Genomic DNA, 20384 nt, shown 5'->3' on the forward strand with positions numbered 1-20384 from the left:
GATAGTCAGCACGGATTTGTGAAGGGCAAATCGTGCCTCACAAATTTGATAGAATTTTTTGAGGAGGTAACTAGGTGTGTTGATGAAGGTAGGGCGGTTGATGTCATATACATGGATTTTAGTAAGGCGTTTGATAAGGTCCCCCATGGTCGGCTTATGATGAAAGTAAGGAGGTGTGGGATAGAGGGAAAGTTGGCCGATTGGATAGGTAACTGGCTGTCTGATCGAAGACAGAGGGTGGTGGTGGATGGAAAATTTTCGGACTGGAGGCAGGTTGCTAGCGGAGTGCCGCAGGGATCGGTGCTTGGTCCTCTGCTCTTTGTGATTTTTATTAATGACTTAGAGGAGGGGGCTGAAGGGTGGATCAGTAAATTTGCTGATGACACCAAGATTGGTGGAGTAGTGGATGAGGTGGAGGGGTGTTGTAGGCTGCAAAGAGACATAGATAGGATGCAAAGCTGGGCTGAAAAATGGCAAATGGAGTTTAACCCTGATAAATGTGAGGTGATTCATTTTGGTAGGACTAATTTAAATGTGGATTACAGGGTCAAAGGTAGGGTTCTGAAGACTGTGGAGGAACAGAGAGATCTTGGGGTCCATATCCACAGATCTCTAAAGGTTGCCACTCAAGTGGATAGAGCTGTGAAGAAGGCATATAGTGTGTTAGCTTTTATTAACAGGGGGTTGGAGTTTAAGAGCCGTGGGGTTATGCTGCAACTGTACAGGACCTTGGTGAGACCGCATTTGGAATATTGCGTGCAGTTCTGGTCACCTCACTATAAGAAGGATGTGGAAGCGCTGGAAAGAGTGCAGAGGAGATTTACCAGGATGCTGCCTGGTTTGGAGGGTAGGTCTTATGAGGAAAGGTTGAGGGAGCTGGGGCTGTTCTCTCTGGAGCGGAGGAGATTGAGGGGAGACTTAATAGAGGTTTATAAAATGAAGGGGATAGATCGAGTGAACGTTCAAAGACTATTTCCTCGGGTGGATGGAGCTATTACAAGGGGGCATAACTATAGGGTTCATGGTGGGAGATATAGGAAGGATATCAGAGGTAGGTTCTTCACGCAGAGAGTGGTTGGGGTGTGGAATGGACTGCCTGCAGTGATAGTGGAGTCAGACACTTTAGGAACATTTAAGCGGTTATTGGATAGGCACATGGAGCACACCAGGATGGTAGGGAGGGGGATAGCTTGATCTTGGTTTCAGATGAAGGTCGGCACAACATCGTGGGCCGAAGGGCCTGTTCTGTGCTGTACTGTTCTATGTTCTATGTTCTAGTTACTTGTGAACTCGCTGGTGCCTAAGCTGTGTGGATGAACGACTGAATCTCTTTCCACACACTGAGCACGGAAATGGCCTCTCCCTGGTGTGAACTCGCTGGTGTGTCAGCAGGGTGGATGACTGAGTGAATCCCTTCCCACACACTGAGCAGATGAACGGCCTCTCCCCAGTGTGAACTCGCTGGTGATTAAGTAGGTTGGACATCCAAGTGAAGCCTTTCCCACAGAAAAAGCAGGTGAAGGGTCTCTCCCTGGTGTGAGTGAGTTGGTGCATCAGCAGATCCGTCTGGCTTTTAAAGCACTTCTCACAGTCAGGACATTTAAACAGTCTCTTATCAGTATGAACAAGTTGGTGTGTCAGTAGGTCGAATGAACGGGTAAATCCCTTCCCACACACGGAGCAGGGGAACAGTCTCTCCCCAGTGTGAGTGTGTTTGTGGTTCAACAGATCATTTTTCCTTTTATAGTTTTTCTCACAGTCAGAACATTGGAAAGGTCTCTCCTCACTGTGGATACGAAGGTGTGACAGGAGGTGGGATGAGTTTGTGAAGTCTTTCCCACAGACGGAGCAGGTGAATGGTCTCTCCCCAGTGTGAACACGCCGGTGTCTTAGAAGGTGGGATGATTTAGTGAATCCTTTCTGACACACAAAGCAAGTGAATGGCCTCTCCCCAGTGTGACTGCGGTGATGAATATGTAATTCAGATGGGTAATCAAATCCCTTCCCACAGTCTCCACATTTCCACGGTTTCTCCCCAGTGGGACAGCACTTGTGTTTTGACAGGTTTGATGAGCGACTGAAACCTCGTCCACACACAGAACATGTAAACACCTTCTCCCCATTGTGAACGGTGCTTTTTGATTCCATGTTCAGAAGTCGATGATGTTCAGGCCCTGATGAGTTGGGTGTCTGTCAGATCCTGATGTGATGTTTGATCTGAGTTTCCCACCTACAAATCATCCTCTTCCAATATGCTGTAAAATTAATTCAAAAAGGAGAAAAAAACAGTGATAAACACAAAGGTAGGTTGTGAAATTGAGCTGAATGAATCCGGTAATTTGTGGAGCCGGCACAAGGAAAAAGTGACCACGAAAGCTGCTGGATTGTGATTAAAAACTCAAATGGTTTGCTAATGTCCTTCAATGCAGGAAACCTGCCACCCAGTCCAGATCTACACAAGAATTCAACCTTAATGGGAGGAGAAAGATAGAGATGAAACAGGGAGGGAATGAACGGTAAGGACTTTATACATCTACAACTGGACAAGAACTTTGACAGAACCTGCCAAACCACAACCTTCACCAACTCAAAGGATGCAGGAAAACTATCACCTCCAAATGTCGCTTTCAATCTCAAAACAACTTGTAATCGTGAGGTAACCTATAACCTCCTGCATTTAAGGGGCAATTTAGCCTGGTCAATCCACCTAACCTGCACACCTTTGGGGTGTGGGAGGAAACCGGAGCACCTAAAGGAAACTCATGCAGTCACAGAGAGAACGTGCAAACTCCACACAGTCACCCAAAGCTGGAATCGAACCCGGGTCCCTGGTGCTGTGAAACAGCAGTGTTGACCACTGTGCTACCCTGTGCCACTGTACTATGTTGCTCAGAAATAAGTTTTAGGATTTTGGCCGAGTGATTGTGAAGGCAGAGCAGTATACTACCAAGTCAGAATAGTGTGTGATTCTGAAGAGTAAATGCAGGTAGTGGGGTTTCCATGCACAAACTGCCCTAATCCATATTGGAGAAGAGGTTTGTAGTTTTGGAAGCTGCTGTCAAAGGAGGTTTAGCCAATTGCTGGTAATTCCAGTAATGTCCATGTTCCAGTTATTAATATGAAATTTTTCTAAATGTAAATTTTACGAAAATACCCGACATAACTACTTTTTCCTTACTTGAAACACAGCTTTAAATGGTCCGTTTGTTTCTAGATTCAGTTCCATGAGCAACGCCTTCAACTAAGAACATAAGAAATAGGAGCAGGAGTAGGCCATCTAGCCCCTCGAGCCTGCCCCGCCATTCAATAAGATCATGGCTGATCTGACGTGGATCAGTACCACTTACCCGCCTGATCCCCATAACCCTTAATTCCCTTACCGATCAGGAATCCATCCATCCGCGCTTTAAACATATTCAGCGAGGTAGCCTCCACCACCTCAGTGGGCAGAGAATTCCAGAGATTCACCACCCTCTGGGAGAAGAAGTTCCTCCTCAACTCTGTCTTAAACCGACCCCCCTTTATTTTGAGGCTGTGTCCTCTAGTTTTAACTTCCTTACTAAACAAAATCAAAACACTGCAGCTGCTGGAAATCTGAAATGAAAAGAGAAAACGTTGGAAATACTCATCAGGTTAGACAGCATCTATAGAGACAGAAATAGAGTTAATGTTTGCAGTCACTGATGCTCCTCTAATAAAACACATACCAATAGCTGCTGTTTAATGGGGCCGTGGATCCCACAATCCCCTGTGCCCCAGAAACAGCTCTATCCATCACACACATTTCCCATTATGACACTTCTATGTCAAGAGGGCGAGCTGTTTAAAAGTCGTCAAGTTCCATTTTTGCGTGTTGATGTTCATTAAAGATACGGATCGACTTCCCCCTCATTATGTATCAATTTCAGATACTTTGGTCGAGAATTTCCATTCCCCTACTTCCTGGTGGATAATGGATGTCTTGAGCACTTCGATTACAGTACAATTTGATTCCTAATTTTATTAACTGCACCCCTATCCCTAATTTTCACATCGCAGCAGAAAAAGCTACTGTTCACAAATGAGGAGTTTCGATGGCGTGCGTTTTACCCACCATTCCTCGCGGTGGGGAATGTCCCCTATCCACAGCACGGGAGAGTTGTGCATGCGCAGTGAAGCAGTGTTTGACGCATGCGTAGCGTGGACGATGGCAATGGAGAGGGACGTTCCTCTGTCTCATCAGCAACCGGTTAGGATGCGGATACATGGAGGGAGGATTGGAACCAGCAGATGGACGGAGAGGGTTTCTAAATATCTGGTGAAGGTCTCAAACCTCTAAAAGTAATCCGCAGGTTCCGTGTTTGCAGCTTCAGGTCTTTTTCCCGAGACGAGGCGAGGTTAACAGCCGCCATCTTGATTCAGCAGGGAGCGGAGCGAATGCGCTGGTGTCGTGGTGACGCAACAGTGAGTGGGTGGGGCTTCAGCGTTTTCTGCTCCCGACTGGGTCCTAGTGACCGGATAGCACAGCAGACTGAGTAACAGGTTCTAAACAGCTTCACCCACTCACAGGCGGCAGCTAATGTTTGCAGCCTCGAGGAATCCATGGGTTATGTGTATACTCCAGAAGTTGTTTATTCCTGTTTGGCGCAAGAGTGGTAAGGGAATTGTGGCCAAGCCATGTCTTACAAGGGAAATTAGAGATAGAATCAGATTCAAGGAAGAAGCATTCAAATTGGCAAGAAAAAGCAATAGATCCGAGGATTGGGAGCAGTTTAAAATTCAGCAAAGGAGGACCAAGGGATTGATTAAGAAGGGAAAAATGGAGTATGAAAGGAAGCAAGCAGGGAACATAAAAACTGACTGTAAAAGTTTCTATAGATATGTAAAGAGAAAAAGTTTGACAAAAACGAATGTTAGAAACAGGAGAATTCATAACGGGGAATAAAGAAATGGCTGAGGAATTAAATTGGTACTTTGCTTCAGTCTTCACAAAGGAAGACGTGAATAATGTACCAGAAGTGCTGAAAGAAACATGTTTTAGTCAGGGGCTGAAGGAAATCAGCATCAGTTGAGAAGTTTTTGGGGAAATTGATGGGATTGAAGGTGGATAAATCTCCAGGTCCAGATAAGCTTCATCCCAGAGTATCTCAGGAAGTGGTCCTGGAAATAGTAGATACATTGGTGGTTATTTTCCCAAATTCTTTGGAATCGGTAATAGTTCCGACAGATTGGAGGGTAGCTAATGTAAACCCACTATTCAAAAAGGGAGGGAGAGAGAAAACAGGGAACTATAGACCAGTGAGCCTAACATTGGTACTGGGGAAGTTGCTGGTGTTTATTATCAAGGATTTCACAACTCGGCATTTGGAAGGCAGTGGTATAATCAGACAAAGACAGCATGGATTTATAAAAGGGAAATCATGCTTGACGAATCTATTGGAATTTTGTAAGGATGTAAGTAGTAGAGTTGACCGAGGAGAACCAGTGGATGTGGTTTATTTAGACTTTCAGAAGGCTTTCGACAAGGTCTCACATATGAGACTGCTATGTAAAGTTAAAGGACATGGGATTGCAGGGAATGTCTTGAGATGGATAGAAAGCTGGTTCACAGATAAGAAGTGAAGCATTGGCATAAATGAGTCTTTTTCTGATTGGCAGTCAGTGACTAGTGGGGTTTGGCAGGGATCTGTGCTAGGACCCCAACTCTTCACATTATATATTAATGATTTGGAAGAGGGAACGGAATGTATTATCTCCAAGTTTGCAGATAATACAAAGTTGAGTGGGAGGGTGAGCTGTGAGGAGGCTGCAGAGATGCTTTAGCGTGATTTGGACAGGCTGAGTGTGTGGGCGTCAGCATTGCAGATGCAGTATAATGTGGATAAATGTGAGATTATCCACTTTGGTAGCAATAATAGGAAGACAGATTATTACTTGAATAGGTGTAAATTGAGGGAGGTATATACTCAACAAGATGTTTGATTCCTCGTGCATCAGTCGCTGAAAGTAAGCGTGCAGGTACAGTAGGCAGTAAAGAAGGCAAATGATATGTAGGCCTTCATAGCAAGAGGATTTGAGTATAGGGATCGGGATGTTTTGCTGCAGTTCTATAGGGCGTTGGTGAGGCCACACCTGGAGTATTGTGTACAGTTTTGGTGTCCTTATCTGAGGAAGGATGTCCTTGTTATAGAGGGAGTGCAGCGAAGGTTTACCAGGCTGATTCCTGGGATGGCAAGTCAGTCATATGAGGAGAAACTAAATCGGTTAAGATTATATTCACTGGAGTTTGGAAGAGTTGGATCTCATAGAAACTTAAAAATTCTAACAGGGTTCGACAGGGTAGATACAGGAAGAATGTTCCCAATGGTGGGGGGAGTCCGGAACTCGGGGTCATAGTTTGAGGATAAGGGGTAAACCTTTTAGAACTGAGGTGAGGAGAAATTTCTTCACCCAGAGGGTGATGAATGTGTGGAATTCACTGCCACAGAATATAGATCAAGGGATATGGGGGAACGGGAGTGGGGTGGGGGGGGGATTAGGATATTGAATTTGATGATCAACCATGACCATAATGAATGGTGGAGCAAGCTCGAAGGGCTGAATGACCTACCCCCACTTCTAGATTCTATGTTTCAGTGTGAAAAGTTGCCTGAAGCGGTGGCAAAATATTTGGTTACATTTCAGCCCCAGGCTCCTCATGTTTACATAGAAACATACTGGAAAGTAGAAGTGGGGAGGACGCTATTCGGCCCTTCGAGCCTGCTCCGCCGTTCATTATGGTCATGGCTGATCATCAAATTCAATATCATAATCCCGCTTCCCCCCCCACCCCCCGTATCCCTTGATCCCCAAGAAATGTATCTAATTCCTTATTGAAATCAGACTCTACTTCTACTTTTGAGGAAGGGAGTTCCAAAGATTCAAGACTCTCTGAGTGAAAAAAAATCTTCTCATCTCTGTCTTCAATGGGCAACACTTTTTTATGATGTGGAGATGCCGGCGTTGGACTGGGGTAAGCACAGTAAGAAGTCTCACAACACCAGGTTAAAGTCCAACAGGTTTATTTGGTAGCAAATACCATAAGCTTTCGGAGCGCTGCTCCTTCGTCAGATGGAGTGGATATCTGCTCTCAAACAGTGCACAGAGACACAAAATCAAGTTACAGAATACTGATTAGAATGCGAATCCCTACAGCTAGCCAGGTCGTAAAGATACAGACAATTTGGGTGGAGGGAGCATTAAGCACAGGTTCAAGAGATGTGTATTGTCTCCAGACAGAACAGCTAGTAAGATCAGGAGGCAAGCTGTGGGGGTTACTGATAATGTGACATAAATCCAACATCCCGGTTTAGGCCGTCCTCATGCGTGCGGAACTTGGCTATCAGTTTCTGCTCAGCGACTCTGCGCTGTCGTGTGTCGTGAAGGCTGCCTTGGAGAACGCTTACCTGAAGATCCGAGGCTGAATGCCCGTGACTGCTGTGCACTGTTTGAGAGCACATTTCCACTCCATCTGACGAAGGAGCAGCGCTCCGAAAGCTTATGGTATTTGCTACCAAATAAACCTGTTGGACTTTAACCTGGTGTTGTTACAACACTTTTAAAACAGTGACCCCAAGATTCTCCCGTAAGAGTAAACATCCTCTCCACATCCAAGGTCTTTCAGGATCTTGAAGGTTTAAATTAAGTTGCCTCTTACTCTTTTAAAGTCGAGCAGAAGCTAAACTTGAGCAGAGACAGTCTCTGGTGTTATTATATGGGACTGATTTACTTCTGGTCCTGTAATAAATGCATTTATTATTTCCAGTCTTGTAATATAGTCCTGTAGCTACGTTATATATTTCCAGTCACAGAGTCATTCCAGCACAGAAGGAGTCCATTGGATAACTCGAGTCCATACCGACTCTCACAGTAACTTCATACTTTTTCATGATTTTCACAGTGACTTCATTGCAGTGTTAATGTCAGCATCCTTGTGACACTAATTAATAAATTATCAAAACTAAACTATAAACTGTCTGTCGAGCAGTTCTGTCCGTCTGGAGTGGGTCCCATTCTGTAACCCTGCAGCACCCATCCAATCTCATTTAGAAATTATTGATCCCCTCGGCTTGACTACCTCCACAGTCAGCAAGTTCAAGATCATCATTAATCACAACCCCCTGTATCTTAACTGTGGAGGGGTCTTTCTCTGCATGGAGGTCAGTGACCAGTGGAGTGCCCCAGGGATCTGTTCTGGGACCCTTGCTGTTTGTCATTTTCATAAATGACCTGGATGAGGAAGTGGAGGGATGGGTTGGTAAGTTTGCTGACGACACCAAGGTAGGTGGTGTTGTGGATAGTTTGGAGGGATGTCAGAAATTGCAGCGAGACATAGATAGAATGCAAGACTGGGCGGAGAAGTGGCAGATGGACTTCAACCCGGATAAGTGTGTGGTGATCCATTTTGGCAGATCCAATGGGATGAAGCAGCAGTATAATATGAAGGGTACCATTCTTAGCAGTGTAGAGGATCAGAAGGACCTTGGGGTCCGGGTCCATAGGACTCTTAAATCGGCCTCGCAGGTGGAGGATGCGGTCAAGAAGGCGTACGGCGTACTGGCCTTCATTAATCGAGGGATTGAGTTTAGGAGTCGGGAGATAATGCTGCAGCTTTATAGGACCCTGGTTAGACCCCACTTGGAGTACTGCGCGCAGTTCTGGTCACCTCATTACAGGAAAGATGTTGAAGCCATTGAAAGGGTGCAGAGGAGATTTACAAGGATGTTGCCTGGATTGGGGGGCATGCCTTATGAGGATAGGTTGAGGGAGCTTGGTCTCTTCTCCCTGGAGAGACGAAGGATGAGAGGTGACCTGATAGAGGTTTACAAGATGTTGAGAGGTCTGGATAGGGTAGACTCTCAGAGGCTATTTCCAAGGGCTGAAATGGTTGCTACGAGAGGACACAGGTTTAAGGTGCTGGGGGGTAGGTACAGAGGAGATGTCAGGGGTAAGTTTTTCACTCAGAGGGTGGTGGGTGAGTGGAATCGGCTGACGTCGGTGGTGGTGGAGGCAAACTCGTTGGGGTCTTTTAAGAGACTTCTGGATGAGTACATGGGATTTAATGGGATTGAGGGCTATAGATAGGCCTAGAGGTGGAGATGTGATCGGCGCAACTTGTGGGCCGAAGGGCCTGTTTGTGCTGTGGCTTTCTATGTTCTATGTTCTATGTTAACCCAACTAGAGCCATCCGATCCATTAAATATATTTTTAGTTCAGTCATAGCAGAGATATTTGTATCATCGATAGTCACAGGTGAGGTGCCTGAAGATTGGAGGGTGGCAAATGTTGTGCCTTTGTTTAAAAAGGGCTGCAGGGAAAAGCCTGGGAACTACAGGCCAGTGAGCCTCACATCTGTGGTGGGTAAGTTGTTGGAAGGTATTTTGAGAGACAGGATCTACAGGCATTTCAAGATGCAATGACTGATTAGGGACAGTCAGCATGGCTTTGTGAGTGGTGAAGAAGGCATTCAGCGTGCTTGATTTCATTGGTCAGAACATTGAATACAGGAGTTGGGATGTCTTGTTGAAGTTGTACAAGACATTGGTAAGGCAACACTTGGAATGCTGTGTGCAGTTCTGGTCACCCTATTATAGAAAGGATATTATTAAACTAGAAAGAGTGCAGAAAAGACTTATTAGGATGCTACCGGGACTTGATGGATTGAGTTATAAGGAGAGGCTGGATAGACTGGGACTTTTTTGTCTGGAGCGTAGGAGGCTGAGGGGTGACCTTATAGAGGTCTATAAAATAATGAGGGGCACAGACAAGGTAGATAGTCAATATCTTTTCCCAAAGTAGGGGAGTCTAAAACTAGAGGGCATAGGTTTAAGGTGAGAAGGGCAATTTTTTCATACAGAGAATGGTGAGTGTCTGGAACAAGCTGCCAGAGATAGTAGTAGAGGCGGGTATGATTTTGACTTTTAAAAAGCATTTAGACAGTTACATGGGTAAGATGGGTTTCGAGGGATATGGGCCAAATGCGGGCAATTGGGACGAGCTTAAGGGTTTAAAAAAAAGGCGGCATGGACAAATTGGGCCGAAGGGCCTGTTTCCATGCTGTAAACCTCTATGACTCTGTATAGACTGTCTGGCAGCCTGCATGGAGATTTTCAGCTGTGGCCAGGACAGGAAGCAGTGAGCATGGATCTGTCAATCAGCCTCAATCAGCACCTTCAGGAGAATTGAAAGGGTGAATATTAGATACAGCAGAGTGAGAATGGAGGGAGAGTGTGTGGGATGGAGATTTACAGCTTTTGGGGAATGAGAGAGGAAAGAATGTTCCATAGAAACTAGAATTGTCTGCTCTGAATTTCTATCCTGTACTGACACTGATGACTTTTGTAAACACCTTTTACAGGCTATCAGAAGGTGAGGGTTTACAGACAGAAATCTCAAACCAAACATCACGTCAACATCTGACAGAGTCACTCAATTCATCGGGACCTGAATATCATCGGCCTTTGAATCTAGAAGGAGAAATGTTTCTCTGCTCTGTCTGCTTCAGGAGATTTTAAACATCAGTGTGACTGGAAAAGCACCGAGACACACACACCCGGGTAAGAGTGTTCCAGTGCACTGCGTGTGGAAAACACTTCAGTTGCACAGCCTGAAAAAACATCGCAGCATTCACAGCGGGAAGAGACTGTACCCGTGTTCTGTGTATGGATGAGGTTTCAACTGATTGTCCGACCTGGAGAGTCACAAGGACACCTGCACCATGGAGAAACGGTGGAAATGTGGGGACTGTGGGAAGGGATTTAGATACCCTTCTCACCTGGAAACCCATCGACGCAGCCACACTGGGGAGAGACCGTTCACCTGTTCTCAGTGTGGGAATGGATTCAGTCGATTATCCACTCTGCAGACACACCAGCGAGTTCACAATGAGGAAAGGCCATTCATCTGCTTTCATTGTGGGAAGAGATTCACTCAGTCATCCGCCCTGCAGACACACCAGCGAGTTCACAATGAGGAGCGACCATTCATCTGCTCTCAGTGTGGGAAGGGATTCAGTCAGTCATCCAGCCTGCGGACACACCAGCGAGTTCACACTAGGGAGAGGCCGTTTATCTGCTCTCAGTGTGGGAATGGGTTCACTCAGTTATCCCATCTGAAGACACACCAACGGTTTCACACTGGGGAGAGGCCGTTCACCTGCCCTCAGTGCGAGAAGGGATTTGCTCAGTTATCCACTCTTCAGACACACCAGCGAGTTCACACCAAGGAGAGACCGTTCACCTGCTCTCAGTGTGGGAAAGGATTCACTCAGTTATCCAACCTGCGGAGACACCAGCGAGTTCACATGTGATTCCAGGGGTTGGATTCTGCTGTTATTGTTTCTGCTCTCAATTAACATCCAGGACTGCATTTTGTTCATTCTCACAGTTGGTCAATGGGGAGAATTGGAGGGTTTCTTTCTGCTGGACTGGCCGGACTCACCACTTTGCCTCCAGTGGGCTGATAATCTTTTAACCTTGTTGCGAATATCTGGCTTTGGATTTCTCAAGGATCACAGAGTGAAAGGGTGTTTGGAAGTTAAAAGATATTTTGTTCACAATTATGTTTGGAAGGCTCGCAAAGCATGCAGAGGGAGTAGTGAGCATGAGGAACTGAAAGAGATTAGTATCAGTGAAAAAGTAGCACTGGAGAAATTAATGGGGTTGGAAGTGAATAAATCCCCAAAAAGCTGCTGATCTACATCCCAGAGTTGGAAGAGGTGGCTGTGGAGATAGTGGATACATTGGTGGTCATCTTTCAAATTCTATAGATTGTGGAATGGTTGCTGCAGATTGGAAGGTGGTAAATGTAACCCCACTGTTTAAGGAGGGAGAGAGAAAACGGGGAACCACAGACCCATCAGCCTGACATCAGCCGGAGGGAAAATGCTACAATCTATTGTACAGGATGTGATAACAGATGAATATGCACATTCAGAACAGGGGTACGTCCCTCGAGCCTGCTCCACCATTCAGTACATACACAGCTGATCTGATTGTAACCTCAACTTCACATTACCACCGACCCCCCAATGAGCTTCAGACTAAAACTCCCTCCTCTGGGCAACATCTGGAAGAAATCAATGTTTCCCCCTTTCCATTTCTTTTCTCATTCTGGGGGGAATTGGGGACTTGCAGCAACTGAAGGGAAAGGAAGTGAATCCAGGGAGGCTGCAGACTCTGGAAAGGTTGGCCCAGGTCTCTCTCTCTCTCTCTTAAAGACATTGACATAATTTCCTCTCTCAGCTTGACACATTATTTGTCAGGCTAAAAGGATGGTCTCTTTTCTAATGTTCACGGGCTGGTTTCCCCAGGAGATAGAAACCTGCTCGACCATCCATTATGATCATGGCCGATCATCCCTCCCAATATCCCTTCAGCGCCGAGAACTCTATCTAATTTCTTCTTGAAATCACACAATGTCTTGGCTTCAGCTACTTTCTGTGGGAGTGAATTCCACACATTCACCATTCTCTGGGTGAAGAAATTTCTCACTTCAGTCCTGAAAGGTTGACCCCTTATCCTCAACTCCCCCACCATCAGGAACATCGAGAGATGGCTGACATTTAAGGGGACAGTAAATATAGGACAGACATCTGTCTAATGTTGTTACATGGTGCATAATTGGTTCTGTAACAAAATACATTTATTATTTCTAGTTTTGTAATATAGTACTTTAGCGACATTATATATTTCCATTATACATTCACAGCACAGGTGTCCATTCAGTAACTCGAGTCCATGCCGACTTTCTGTCGGACAATACAGTCAGTCCCACTACCCCTCTATAGCCCTGTTCCCCTGCAAGTTTATTTCCTTCAGATGCCCAACCCAATTTATTTTAAATTATTCTTCTCCACTTCCACCACTGGTGTGATTTTCTGATTATATCCACTCGCTGTCTAAATAATGTTCTTCCTCACACATCCCCTACTCTATCTCAAATTAAAAGATACAGCACTCTCGATCAAACATTTTCTGGACAGTTAATTGTGCATCTGAAGAGATATATGTACATTTACTGAATTAAAATGTTTGGGTGTCTGACTCCAGGACCTTGTATCGATAGATCAACATGACTCACTAATTCAGGAGAATTGGGAGGGTGAATATTAGACACATCAGAGTGAGAATGGAGGGACAGTGTGTGGGACGGAGATTTACAGCTTTTGGGATTTTAAAAAATGTATTAGTGTCACAAGTAGGCTAACATTAACACTGCAATGAAGTTACTGCGAAAATCCCCAAGTCGCCACACTGTTTGGGTACACCAAGGGAGAATTTAGCATGGCCAATCCACCTAACCCGTGGATTGTGGGAGGAAACTGGAGCACCTGAAGGAAACCCATGCAGTCACGGGGAGAATGTGCAGACTCCACACATCACATCAACATCTGACAGAGTCACTCAATTCACCGGGACCTGAATATCATCAGCCTTTGAATGTAGGAGAAATGTTTGTCTATTTTGTCTGCAACAGAAAATTTTAAACTGGAAAAGCACCTGGACGCACAGAGATCCGAGTGAGAATGTTTCAGCTTTAACTAGTTACACAGTTTTTCAAAACATTACCCTTTGGAGTCGGGAAAGACGCTCTCCGTGGTCTGTGTTTGTGGACACCTCAGTTGGTTCTTGAACGTGGAGAGTCACAAGGACACCTGCACCATGGAGAAACCTTGGGAATGTGGGAAGGGATTCGTTACCCCATCAAGACTGGAAAGTCACCGACGCGTTCACACTGGGGAAAGGCCATTTACTTGCCCTGATTGTGGGAAGGGAGTCACTCAGTTATCCCACCTGTGGACACACCAGTGAATTCACACTGGGGAGAGGCCTTTTATCTGCACTGAATGTGGGAAGGGATTCATTCAGTCATTCAACCTGCTCGGACACCAGCGAGTTCACACTGGAGAGAGGCCATTCACCTGCACTGAGTGTGAAAAGGGATTCAGAGATTCATCCACTCTGCAGAAACACCAGAGAGTTCACACTGGGGAAAGACCATTCACTTGCTTTGATTCTGGGAAGCAATTCCAAGATTCCTCCACCCAGGTGAGACACCATCAATTTTATACGGGGAGAGGCCGCTCACCTGCTCTGACTGTGGGAAGGGATTCACTCAGTTATCCACCCTGCAGACACACCAGCGAGTTCACAATTGCTTACATGAGGTGGATTCTTCTGTTAATCACATCCAGGACTGAACCATGTTCATTCTGACAGTTGGTGACGTGGGAGGGTCGGAGGGTTTCTTTGAGCCTGGGAGAGCACATTTCCACTGAATGATCCACAAAAACTGATGAAGGACATTTATTTACTCCAGGAGAGTAAATAGTGTTTTCCTCCGACTACATGCAGTTCTACAATAAACGCAGAAAGAACTGGAAAAATGCAGCCGGTCTGGCAGCATCTGTGGAGAAGAATTTTGTAGAACAGAAGCAAAAGGCGAGGTAATGGTTGTTGTAAAGAAGTGTGTGTTCAGGACAGAATAATGAACATCTCTGTCTGAAACAAAAAAACCATGAAAACAAGTTCAGGGTGTGAAGTTGTTGAACTCAATGTTGAGTCCAGAAGGCTGTAAAGTGCCTCATTGGAAGATGAGGGGCTGTTTGTCCAGCTTGTGTTGGGCTTCTCCGGAACATTGCAGCAGGCCGAGGACAGAAATGTGAGCGTGAGAGCAAGGTGGTGAATTCTAATGGCAAGCAAGCGGAAGGTCAGGGTCATGCTTGTGGGCTGAGCGGAGGTGTTCCACAAAGAGGGCAGGGAACAGGCTGCAGATGAATTAAAGAGAAACCATTTGGGTCCAGTACATTGTGAACATCCTTTTACTCTGGTTGTCTTTGATCCTCAAGTCATTTTCTGTTTATTTTAACCATGTTCTGTTTCATTGATAAACTTTTATCAGTAAAAATATTTGATTGTTCTGGACTTTTCCTGGTGAGATTGATGCACTTTAGGGAAAGTGGGTGAGAGGGGTTGGCAGGCTCTTTAACAGAAAGTGAGTCCCTCGAAGGTAATTGGCAAAGGAGCCAGAGGGGGAGATGAGATTTTATTTTTTTGACAAAGCGAGTTGTTCTGATCTGCCTGAAAGCAGATTCAATAGAATCTTTCCAAAGGGCAAAGACTTGAAAGGGAAGAATTTGCAGGACTGTGGGGACAGATTAGTGTGGTAGGATGAATCAGACAGTCCTTTCAAAGAGAGAGCAGGGGCACGATGGGCTGAATGGACTCCTGCATCCTGTCAATCTCAGCCTCCTGCTTCTGTGCAGGTTAAAAGGGACAGATTTCAGTGCAACCTCTTCCCTGTATCTGTATTTAAAGAGACAGGTTTCTCTTTAGCTCTGAGTGACTGATATGACAATTGTTTGGAGGCCCATTTCCCACTCAGTCCTCCAGCACCTTCCTGTCTCTCTATTAGTGCGACGCTCATGGCAGTTTCCCAACTGGAGTGCAGGCCCCATTATTCTCAGCTAAATTCAGCCCTCAGCTCTGTCGCCTGGCTGTCATTGACACGAGCAATAGAGAGACAGAAAGGTGCCCCAGGCTCAAATGGGAAATTGAAACGTGGGGCTTTAAATGAAATGTTAGGATCTCTGTAACGATCAACAATTTAATAAAAATGAATTCTAAACCCAGTAAACAAATTAAAGAATCACATGATAAAACTTCAAGTTTTCTGATGTTTACTCCAACAAACTGGAAGCAACAATGATTAAACACTTTTTTATCGGGAACATAGCCCTTAAACTGTAAAATTAAACTTTGCCCTTTTACTCTTAACACCATTAAATATCCACTCAATGGATATATTTTACTTTGCCTTGGAATGTTGACACACTTTCTCCAAAAACCAGTCCAAAGTGATTCTTTCCTCCCCAAAGGGTTTATTTCCATTGTTTTCCTTTTCCAGTCTGGCAACCTTTAATCCCAGAGCTGTCCTTCACAGTGATGGTTCTCCTGGACATTTTCCCACTAACACAAGCAAGGCGAATCTTCCAGCCTTGTTTCACAATCCTCAGAAATCTGTGACCAACATTCGACATCGGAGCAGAAGTCGGCCATTTGGCCCTTTGAGTCGGCTCCACCATTTATTTAGATCATGGCTGATCTGTTTGTGTTGAGTTCCACATTCTCGTTCTACACCTGATACTTTTGATGCCCTTATCCAACAAGAATTGGTATAAAGGCAAAATTCTGCTGTTGTTGGAATCTGAAACAAAAACTGAAAATGCTGGACAATCTCAGCAAGTCTGACAGCATCTGTAAAGAGAGAATAGACACAGCATTTTGAGTCAGGATGATTCTTTATCAGAGGTGAAGACAAGGAAAATCTGACAACATTTATCCTGTGAGGGTCAAGAATTGGGAAGCAATCTATTAAACCTCCTCTGAACCACTTTCAATGCATTTGTATCATTTCTTAAACAGGAGACAAAGCTGCAGCCAGTATTCAAGATGCAGTCTCAGTAACGCCCTGTATAACTGAAGTACAACATCTTTACTTCTTTGTTCAATTTCTCTCGTAATAGAACAAAGAACAAAGAAAATTACAGCACAGGAACAGACCCTTCGGCCCTCCAAGCCTGCACCGACCATGCTGCCCGACTTAGCTAAAAGCCTCTCCCCTTCCGGGGACCATATCCCTCTATTCCCATCCTATTCATGTACTTGTCAAGATGCCCCTTAAAAGTCACTGCCATATCCGCTTCCACTACCTCCTCCGCCAACGAGTTCCAGGCACCCACTACTCTCTGTGTAAAAAATCTGCCTCATACATCTCCTTTAAACCTTGCACCTCGCACCTTAAACCTACGCCCCCTAGTAATTGACTCTTCCACCCTGGGAAAAAGCTTCTGAATACCCACTCTGTCCATTCCTCTCATAACCGTGTAGTCTTCTATCAGGTCTCCCCTCAATCCCCGTCGCTCCAGTGAGAACAAACCAAGTTTTTTCAACCTCTCCTCATAGCTAACGCGCTCCATACCAGGCAACATCCTGGTAAATATTTTCTGTACCCTCTCCAAAGCCTCCACATCCTTCTGGTAGTGTGATGACCAGAATTGAACACTGTATTCTAAGTGCGGCCTAACTAAGGTTCTATAAAGCTGCAACATGACTTGACAATTTTTAAACTCAATGCCCTGCAAGCATGCCATATGCCTTCTTGACTACCTTCTCCACCTGCATTGCCACTTTCAGTGACCTGTGTACCTGTAGGTCACTATCAATACTCCTAAGGGTTCTGCCATTTACTGTATATTTCCGATCTGTATTAGACCTTCCAAAATACATTACCTCACATTTGTCCGGAATAATAAAGGATAACATTCCATTTGTCAGAACTTTGATTTATTTGAACTAAGATTTATGGGGGTTCTCTTGTTTACAATAACCTCCCTAATCGTAAATCACACCAGGTTCCAGTGTCTTAACCATATGGCAAGAAAGAACACTTTAAATGGTGAATTCAGGAAGTTTATTAATCATTAAAAACGTAACAAGTCAGAAACATAAAAAACAGAGTGTCGATTAACAGTTAATAGAGAAAGTTTAACATTAACAATTGAACGGACTTCTCTCCATCCCTCTCAGACCAGGACATGAAGTGACCGCTCCAAAAACATGGATAACTTGTGAAACCAACAGCTCTCAACACCTCTCTGTAAACATATCTCTCTCCACCTCTCTCCCAAATTGCCTTCTCAAGACCACTTTTTTATACTTTAAAAATGTCAAAAGACCATCTTAGCCAATTCCCATAAATCTTCAATTATGAACTAAAATAGACACGAGCTTTCAGGCGATTTAAAAACAAATGAACAGTCTGCTGAAAGGGTTAACTTTTCTACAGAACCTAAAGGGGTGGGGAGTGAGCAGCAAAAACTTGGCACACAATTACATCACTTTACACAAGTTTAAAACAAAACAAATGATTTTAAACTTCATCTACTAATTTTTTTGTTATATTCCTCAACCTATTTAATTTGATCAGTTTTTGTTAGGGATGGGTAACTTCTGTTCTTTATAAACTGGTTCACTCATTTTGTTAATTCTACATGGGCTCGGAGAATCAGAACCCAGACTTGATCATCCTTATCCTTTTTCTCCCTTTGCCACCACTCCCTCTGTTTTGCGGGAGGGTCATGGGGATTCCAATCAGACCGAATCATTTTATCATAAAAGTAAAATACTGCGGATGCTGGAATCTGAAACAAAACAGAAAATGCTGGAAAATCTCAGCAGGTCTGACAGCATCTGTGGAGAGAGAATAGAGCCAATATTTCGAGTCTGGATGTCCCTTTATAAGAGCTCTTACGAATTGTCATCCAGACCCAAAAGATTGGCTCTATTCTCTAATCATTTTAATCGATAAGTTTCTTGTTCTTAGTTCCCGGGTTCCTGGCGCTGTGAGGCAGCAGTGCTAACCACTGTGCCACCGTGCCGCCCCAGTTTAATTCTAACTCATTCTGAGTAAATATTCTCACCAAGTGCTCTGTTGGGGCCCTGCTAAGCAGCTTTAATGGTCCGTGATTGCAGAAACTGAGCAGTCACAGGAATGTGGTCAAGATAGTCCAGTCCCATAATGCCTCACATTCAATCTGCAGTCCTTCAATTATAACAGGATATGTGGCTGTCTGTAGCTGCCTCGGCCATGGTCAACCCCAACACTGCCTTCCTGAACTGCTACAATGCCTGAGGTGTAAGTACACCCACAGTGCTGTTAGGGAAGGATTTCCAGCTACACATTCCAAAACTTTCACTGGACTGTAGGTGGATACCAGATTGATATATTCCATTCAACCACACCCAAGGTGAGTTATTCCAATTCCTTTATTGTCCAGGACAATATATTTACAATATCTTTAAAACAGAAATTCAACAATCCCATTTGATTTCAGGTATTAACATATTCTGTTAGTTTGTTCTTTATTGTCAATGTCAGGCTGAGGTTTTTCCTCTTGGAGGAAAGGAGGTTGAGGGGAGATTTGATAGAGGTGTACAAGACTCTGACAGATTTAGATAAGGTGGACAAAGAAAAGCTGTTCCCATTAGCTGATGGGACAAGGATGAGGGGGACACAGATTTAAAGTTTTGGATCAGAGATGCGGGGGGGCGGGATGTGAGGAAGAATATTTTGATGCAGCGAATGGTAATGACCTGGAACTCGCTGCCGACGAGGGTGGAGGAAGTGGAGACAATAAACAATTACAAAGGAAATTGGATGGGCATCTGGGGGAGTTTCAAACAGAAATAGTGACTATTTCTTAACTTCCCAACACCCGGTCACTCTGTGATCTTTGTGAAATTTGAAACCAGGTATTCGCAACAAGACTCAAAGAGCATCAGCCCACTGGAGGCAAAGTCATGAGACCGGCCAGTCCAGCAGAAAGAAACCCCCCGACCCTCCCCATTGACCAACTGTGAGAATGAACAAAATGCAGTCCTGGATGTAACTGAGAGCAGAAACAATAACAGCAGAATCCAACCCTGGAATCACTCATGAACTCGCTGGTGTTTCTGCAGGTGGAATAACCGAGTGAATCCCTTCCCACACTGAGAGCAGGTGAATGGCCTCTCCCCAGTGTGAACTCGCTGGTGTGTCTGCAGGTGGGATGACCGAGTGAATCCCTTCCCACACTGAGAGCAGCTGAATGGCCTCTCCCCAGTGTGAACTCGCTGGTGTGTCCGCAGGCTGGATGAATCACAGAATCCCTTCTCACACTGAGAGCAGGTGAACGGTCTCTCTCCAGTGTGAACTCGCTGGTGTATCCGCAGGTGGGTCGACTGAGTGAATCCCTTCCCACACTGAGGGCAGGTGAATGGCCTCTCCCCAGTATGAATGCGCTCATGTGCCCGCAGATTGGATGACCGAGTGAATCCCTTCCCACACTGAGAGCAGGTGAATGGCCTCTCCCCAGAGTGAACTCGCTGGTGTGTCAGCAGGCGGGATGACAGAGTGAATCCCTTCCCACACTGAGAGCACGTGAATGGTCTCTCTCCAGTGTGAACTCGCTGGTGTCTCTGCAGGCTGGATGACTGAGTGAATCCCTTCCCACACTGAGAGCAGGTGAATGGTCTCTCCCCAGTGTGACTGCGCCGATGAGCTTCCAGCTCTGATGGGACTCTGTATCTCTTCCCACAGTCCGCACATTTCCATGGTTTCTCCATGGTGCAGGTGTCCTTGCCTCTCTCTTGGGTGGACAATCAATTGAAGCCTCGTCCACATACAGAACACGAGTACCGTCTCCCCCTGCTGTGAATGGTGTGATATTTATTCAGGCTGTGTAACTGGTTAAAGCTCTTTAGTCCATGCGCTGGAACACACTCACTCGAGTGTGGCAGTGTGTTGGTGCTTTTCCAGTCACACTG

At 45.1% G+C, this 20384-nt stretch overlaps 1 protein-coding gene across 1 annotated transcript; it reads right to left on the reverse strand.

The window, feature by feature from the left end:
* Window positions 1-1278: 1278 nt before the first annotated feature.
* LOC144480745 (uncharacterized) lies at window positions 1279-20183 on the reverse strand. The gene is made up of 3 exons (XM_078200326.1): window positions 19513-20183; window positions 1727-1960; window positions 1279-1609 (listed from the first exon to the last, which is right to left on the reverse strand). Exons 1-3 carry the CDS (start codon window positions 20181-20183, stop codon window positions 1279-1281), a joined length of 1236 nt encoding a protein of 411 aa, XP_078056452.1.
* Between the last annotated feature and the right edge of the window lie 201 nt (window positions 20184-20384).

The sequence above is a fragment of the Mustelus asterias genome, chromosome 30, assembly GCF_964213995.1.
Source record: "Mustelus asterias chromosome 30, sMusAst1.hap1.1, whole genome shotgun sequence".
Lineage (NCBI taxonomy): Eukaryota > Metazoa > Chordata > Chondrichthyes > Carcharhiniformes > Triakidae > Mustelus > Mustelus asterias.